This window comes from Rutidosis leptorrhynchoides, chromosome 6 (assembly GCF_046630445.1).
Source record: "Rutidosis leptorrhynchoides isolate AG116_Rl617_1_P2 chromosome 6, CSIRO_AGI_Rlap_v1, whole genome shotgun sequence".
In the NCBI taxonomy this organism is placed as follows: domain Eukaryota; kingdom Viridiplantae; phylum Streptophyta; class Magnoliopsida; order Asterales; family Asteraceae; genus Rutidosis; species Rutidosis leptorrhynchoides.
The window spans coordinates 352820033-352827603 of record NC_092338.1 but is presented as its reverse complement, the minus strand read 5'-3'; the positions used below and the strand labels follow the sequence as shown (position 1 = coordinate 352827603).

The window sequence follows — 7571 nt, the reverse complement described above, 5'->3', positions numbered from 1 at the left end:
TAAAAAATGAATAACCCTTAAGTCACTTTTTATATTAAGTTCGATTCTATGAAGCTCGTTAAGTCAAAATCAAACGTTACCCAGATATGCTGTTATAGTACATTACTATGGGCCAGCAGTGACTGGTCCATCCAAAAGCCCAATGGTACAATCTTGCAGCCCAATTTTGATTTCGAATATGCTTAAACACAAACTGGAACCACTGCTGCTATCGTTCTTTCTCGTAATTTCATTTTTAAAAAATATCTGGAAACCCTAGAAATAAATAACACTACAACAAGCGTCGTCAACAACTAATCTATTCCTAGGGTTTATTATACTTACACTCTCCTCTACAACTATGCAATCACCGGTTCTCGTTCTAAGTAAGTCACTCTATTCATATCAGTATACATCTTGTAATTTTTTTTTTTTTATATATATATTTCGAATCATATAATGTGTTCTCATGATATGTTACCTATTTTTATGATAACGATTGTGCGTAGGTTAGGTTATACTGATCTAGGGTTTTCAGTACTCTGTTATTTGTGAGAATTTATAAGTTTTTCAGGTTTAACATTTCGAGACCTCGAAAGAGTACTTATGTCGTTTTAAATGTGATTTAATTAATTTTTTTGTTGAATAAAATAATTTTTGAGAGTTTAAAAGTGTATTTGTGAGTATTTCTGTAAATATTTCATGGAGATTTGAATGTTGTCTTTATGATTTGAAATCTGTATAACTGTATGCTGTGTGTATTTGAAAATTGAAAAGATGTATAGAATGACATTTGTGATTAAGTTTGACATGGGTACCAACTGTACATCTAGCTTATAATCTTTTTACCTAAAAAGAGAATAAGCTTATAATCCCTCACTGCCATTGATTAAGAAGTCGCTTGCTTCAGATTTGAGTAAGTTAAAGTGTGTTTTGAACAAGTTTGATTGGCTTACATGTTATTTAAATTATAACTTGACACAGTGTTTATCTGAAAGCTTAGTTATTAAAATTATGAAGGTCTAACTTTTACAAATTGATATGACCAGAACTTTACAAATGAGAAAAATCAGATAATTTCAGTTAACGAAATACCTCTTATATTTGGTTCGACTGGGAAATTTTGACTCTAAATTGAAAATGTGGGGTATAAGTTCTATTAGCGAGCTTGTGAGTTAAAAAACATACTGCAGCTAGTAGATTTTATCTTCTACACCGAATTTGTCATGTCTAGGCTAATATTTCAGATTCTTTCAAACCCATCTTTTGTATATTCACATTGTATAGTCGGTTTCAACTCATTTATAGAGATTTGAAATATGAACAAATAACTGAAGGGAAAAAACACTGTAATGCTTCAGAAAAGGTGATTTTCTGTTGTTAAACTGATAAAGAAATAAAATTTTATATGGTGAATACTTTTCATTGAAGAACTAATTAAAAACATGCATGTGCTCAATAAAATCACGGGAGAAACAAATTATAAGGCATTTGTGTTCTTATTGATATATATATAAATATTACTGTATATAAGTACATGATGACCTTCATAATAGCTTTGTAAAGTAGGAATCTTGTCATTTTGTGTTGCTGCTAATGCGTTTACTTATAAAAATGTGCAGAAGATTCGCTCACTCGTGAATCTGGAACTAAGGTGCACCATGCAAACATCCAAGCTTCTAAGGTAAACATAACTTTTCTTGTGTTGAATAACTTTTCTTGTGTTGAATTGCTGTATAATATTCTTTAAGTTTACCCAATGAAATTTACACTAGTTAAGAAGTCTTGCTACGCTCGATTGCACCCTTATTATATCTTTCAGTTAAGTGTTTGACTATCGTTTATCCACTTAAAGATACTGAATTTATTTATAAATCAATAGTAGCTTCTATGTTAGCTCCACATAATGAACTAATAGAATGCATTCATTGTCGTATGTCCTAGATTCTAGAACTGAAATGATTTATCTGATATGAAGATTGGCGTCTGATGTTATTTAGTTCATATATTGACTTTTAGGCCCTAATCTAATATCAAAGGAGACCAAAGGTGTTGTACAAAGAAATCTGTTTTTTCTAGTGGTTTTTGGAATGAGTTAAACCCTGAATAAGCAAGTTGATGTTGGAGGGTTCAATGGCCGATGTTATTTTATTTGGTGACCTATAAACTACAAAAAGGATCTGGTGTAGGGCGGAACAATAAATAGTCTACACTTGATATGCTTAATCCATTAAAATAGAATCGCTATAACTTTTAAACTACTTAATACTACCTGATTTTTAAAAAGTGTATTGCTTGTAATTAGTCTTTCATTTTAATCTTTAAGTTTCGTCATGTAACCATGCTTATATGTTCATTTCGTTTACAGGCCGTGGCTGATATTATTCGCACCACTTTGGGTCCAAGGTCCATGTTAAAGATGCTTCTCGATGCTTCTGGAGGTGCTTACATTTTAACATATATGACATAGATGTGATAGACACATATGCATATGTTTATATATGCATACTAATGAAATTAATTAACATCTTAGCCATTGAGTGTGAACGTGGTATTATAATCTTTGGTGATTAATGCATCTGCGTCTTTTGTAGGAATTGTGGTCACTAATGATGGGAATGCCATTTTGCGGGAGTTGGATATTGCTCATCCAGCAGCAAAGGTATTACTTCTGAATCATCATATCTTTTAGTTTTCTACAAAAATATATGATTAAATGGTCGTTTTTTAATTGCATATATTATCTTAGACTCAAACTGCTCTTTCATATACAACTTTCTCTTTATATATTTATGTGTTATGTGATTTAATCTTATTCTGTTTCTGATATTAATGTTGGTTTAATAAATTATTGCAGTCCATGATTGAACTAAGCCGCACACAGGATGAGGAAGTTGGCGATGGAACTACATCTGTTATTGTTCTCGGTATATTTTTCTTGTGATTTTTTTCTACCGTTATTGCTAGGGAATCTTTTTTTTTTAAAAAAAAAAAATTCTAAATTTTTACTTAAAACATTTGAATTATATATATTTTGATTTTACTTGATCTTGCTGATTGAGCAAATTTAAATTTTAGCTGGTGAGATGCTTCATGTTGCGGAAGCTTTTATTGACAAGAAGTACCACCCTACAGTTATTTGCCGAGGTATCTTTTTCTTTTTCTTGACAATTAAACTGTAATTTAAAAATTAAAAATTTAAATATAAATTATAAATATAAGATATATGCAAGCAAGTAAAAGTTATACATTTGCAGCTTATAACAAGGCTCTTGAAGATGCTCTGGCTGTACTGGACAAGATCTCCATGTCTATTGATGTGAATGATCGTAAGCTCCATCATATTACTGTTTTTGTTCTTATATATCTTGCATATTCATGTGTATCTCTTGCTCTGTCTTTTCTGTAATTTGAATTTAGCTAGTTTTTGCAATTGAATTATTAAGGTATTCACTATAATACTTGCATTTCCACCTGTACTTACGTAAGGAACCTGTTTTATACGATTGATTACAGTATTAAATGAATTTTTTGCTTTGTTTTCAATGCAGGTTCAATGATGCTGGGTTTGGTGAAGAGTGTTATTGGCACAAAGTTTACCAGTCAATTTGGTGATTTAATTGCAGTATGTATTTTATTTCTTCTCACTCCTTTAAATATGCTGTAAATGACTATTATAGTAAAGTTTAATTTTTTAATTTATATGGATGTTGCTGATCTTTTATCTTTATATTTAATATTTAATTGGTTGTGATAATTACATATGTAATCTTATAGGATCTAGCACTTGCTGCTACAACAATAGTTGGTATCGATCTAGGTCAGGGTATAAAAGAAGTGGATATCAAGAAATACATCAAAGTTGAAAAAATCCCGGGTGGCCAATTAGAAGATTCCAAGGTTCTTAAAGGTGTGATGTTCAACAAAGACGTAGTGGTCCCGGGCAAAATGAAACGAAAAATCATAAACCCCCGTATCATTTTACTAGATTGCCCTTTAGAGTACAAAAAGGGTGAGAATCAAACAAACGCAGAACTCGTCAGAGAAGAAGATTGGGCAGTACTATTGAAAATGGAAGAAGAGTACATAGAAAACCTCTGTGCACAAATACTCAAATTTAAGCCCGATTTGGTGATCACTGAAAAGGGGCTTAGTGACTTAGCCTGTCATTATTTTAGTAAAGCTGGTGTTAGTGCAATTAGGAGGTTAAGGAAAACAGATAATAATAGGATTGCTAAAGCGTGCGGGGCGGTTATTGTGAACCGGCCCGATGAACTTCAAGAATCGGATGTTGGAACTGGTGCTGGGCTTTTTGAGGTTAAAAAGATTGGTGATGAGTTTTTTGCTCATATTGTTGAATGTAAAGACCCGAAAGCGTGCACGGTTCTTCTTCGAGGTGCTAGCAAGGATCTTTTGAATGAAGTTGAGAGGAATTTGCAGGTAATATATTTGTAATGGTTGGATTATATTTAGTTTTAGATGCAGTTTTGAACTTTTTGTTGTTGATAGGATGCAATGTCGGTTGCTAGAAACATTTTGAAGCATCCGAAACTTGTTCCTGGCGGTGGTGCTACTGAGTTGACTGTTTCTGCTACACTTAAGCAGAAGAGCTCATCGATTGAAGGCATTGAAAAGGTAGTCTGTATATCTTTGATGTTGATTGCCTTTTCCTGTATCTATTCATATTGACAATAAAATATGTTGAATTTAAGGTTAATGTTTTCATTTTAGATCTACATCTTATGTTGGTAATGATTATTTACTTTTTGAAACAGTGGCCATATGAAGCTGCAGCTGTAGCATTCGAGGCTATACCAAGAACATTGGCACAAAACTGTGGTGTTAATGTCATTAGAACTATGACTGCTCTTCAGGGAAAGGCAAGTTATCTGTTTGCTTACTTTCTTTTTTTACTCCCGATTTTGTTCCTTAGTTTAAAATGACAATTTATCGCACAGCTAAAATGAAAAAAGGTTTGCTTTTCTGCTGATTAGAAATTAGAAATGTATACTATACTTCAATGAATAGTTGAACTTTTGCAGCTAAATTTTTACAAATTTACCCGAAACAAAAATCAGACAAACTGTGGGTTACTCTGAATGCTATATTCTCTTTTGTAAATATCAAAGTTCCCTAGAATTTGTTAATAGAGTTCTGTGCTTGACATTTTGGCTTAATATGTTACAGCATGCGAATGGTGAGAATGCATGGACTGGGATAGATGGAAATACAGGTGAAATTGCTGATATGAAAGAACTAAAGGTGCACTCTTCATCTCCTTTTCTATTATACATCTATTTATTGGATGATTATATTTTTTTTACTTGTTCGTTTATGTGAAACACTGTTTTTGTATAGATTTGGGACGCTTATAACGTGAAGGCACAAACCTTCAAGACAGCCATTGAGGCTGCTTGTATGCTTCTTAGAATCGATGATATTGTCAGTGGAATCAAAAAAAGGCAGGCTCCTACACAACAATCAAAGCCCACTATCGAGACCGGAGAAGATGCTGACAACGAACAGATGATTCCCGAATGAAGTGCTCCCAGCAGAAATCGTTAAATCTAGTTCTCTGTCAGCAAGTTTTTCTCTTTATAAATTGAAGTATCTTAGTGTTCTGTTGCTATCCAAAATTTTGGTCATTGTCGTTTGTGCTTTGCTTTGTTTCTATTTTTTTCTGACTCACTTGAATTTTAGTATCTGCTTTTCAATATGTACTGATGACTTCGTCTATTAGGTTTAGTGGTAGAATTTGTATCTTGCATTACGTTGGTTTTTATGATCCAAAACGGTCAGGATTAAGATGCATGTTTGTTGCGTCTTTTGGTTAAAAACTTTGAGTTTTTTTGTGTGTGACCGAAATGGATCTACGGTTTGGTGTTAGTAATGTATGATTTTGATGCCAGGTTTTGATGTAGCTGTTATCGAGCACATAAAGGCCCAACTGTCACCGCTCACTCTACACTTGCTTTCTACTTGTAAAATGTATGTATTTGGTATACGGTTTTACCGTAGTATGCTTTGGTTCAAAAGGAAGGGTCCATGGGAAGTAAAACAACATTACAGATTTCTTACAATTTTGATAATTTTTCATCATTTGTTGAATAATGACTTTAAATAATAGTATGGAGAGAAATTTTAGTAAGCTATAACGATCACTTCAAAGTAGGGGTGTGCACCATTTGGTTTCGAACAAAAAAAACCGAATATCGAATCGAATCTAACCTAAAAAAAATCAAACCGAATTTTTTAAATGGTTTTCGGATCAATTGAAACCGAAATCGAATTTGTAATTCGATTTTTGGTTTGTTTTTCGGTTTTGAAAATTTTAAATTCGGTTAACCGAAAACCGAATGCAAATTAATAACATATTAAAACCTATTTATATTTATGATATTATATTATATTCGATGTATAATTATATTATTGTTATACAATAAACAAGTTATATATCTTGTATACTTAAATTAATTCTACAACCGTTATTCCTAATTTATATGTAAGTTTATGTTGGTTAAAATTTTTACTTTTAGTGATTTTCGGTTTTAACCGAAACCAAACCTAAATCAAATTCAGTTTTCGGTTCGGTTTTGATTATGGTTTTAATATTTAAATTTGGTCTCGGTTTGGTTTTCGGTTTTGAGTTTATAAATTTCAAAACCAAAAAAACCGAATCAAATAAACCGAAAAACTAAAAACCAAAACCGATGAACACCCTTACTTCAAAGCTTCCATCGAGTAAATTAGGGATAATTATTTGAAAATGTATTGAGCTTTCACCAAATTCTTATTGTATGCATTCAACTTTCAAATCTTCTATTGTATGCATTCAACTATTAAATCTCTACTATTGTATGCATTGAATTACTTATAACTCAGGTAACATGTCAATATGTAGAAAATTACATGGTTGATCCCTCAATTTAACGTTTGTTTCTTTTTCCGTTAGGTTCCATTTGAAATTCATTAAAAAAAAAATTAAACCTCATTTTATCATCATACTTCATCTCCTCTTCATTTCTTTTTCTTCAATTGATGAAATTAAATCTTCATTTCATTTCCCGCAAAAACAGTTAATTCGAAAATTGCTATGAACATCAGATCTTCAATTGATGAAATTAATCATGAAATCAATTCCTCAAGCCTTCATAGTCAGCGATAAACACTTTTTGATGAGGATTCACAACTAAAACAACAATAAAATTTGGAAATCGAAGAACACTAGAGACTTTTGCATATGGACTTTAAAGATCAAGGTTGGATTTTAGAGATTTTTAGATAACATAACCTGAATCAAAGTAGCTTGTAATCATCTTGTAAAACACTCGAAACTGAATCATAGCATCTAAAACTCAGCAATATGCTTGAATTAAATTGTTGACCGAAGAACAATAAACTTTGACTTCTAGATCTAAAACAACTTTGGAGTTGTTAAATGAATATGATGGTTGAAGAAGATGCGTTTTAACTTTAGGAACTCAGATCCTGATCTCATATTGTTGATATAACTTCAAAATCAAAAACACCTAAATCTGTTAATGATGATGAACGACGAAGATGCCGATGAACAAATTCCGAATCTGCTTCGT

The 7571-nt window shown here is 31.9% G+C and overlaps 1 protein-coding gene across 1 annotated transcript; it reads left to right on the top strand.

Annotated features, from left to right (window-relative positions):
* Positions 1-225: 225 nt before the first annotated feature.
* On the top strand, positions 226-5790 carry LOC139851814 (T-complex protein 1 subunit gamma). The gene is made up of 13 exons (XM_071840992.1): positions 226-365; positions 1602-1663; positions 2348-2420; positions 2574-2641; positions 2837-2906; positions 3058-3126; positions 3237-3308; positions 3531-3604; positions 3757-4419; positions 4489-4614; positions 4755-4859; positions 5167-5241; positions 5338-5790. Exons 1-13 carry the CDS (start codon positions 341-343, stop codon positions 5518-5520), a joined length of 1665 nt encoding a protein of 554 aa, XP_071697093.1. The 5' UTR covers positions 226-340; the 3' UTR covers positions 5521-5790.
* Positions 5791-7571: the final 1781 nt, after the last annotated feature.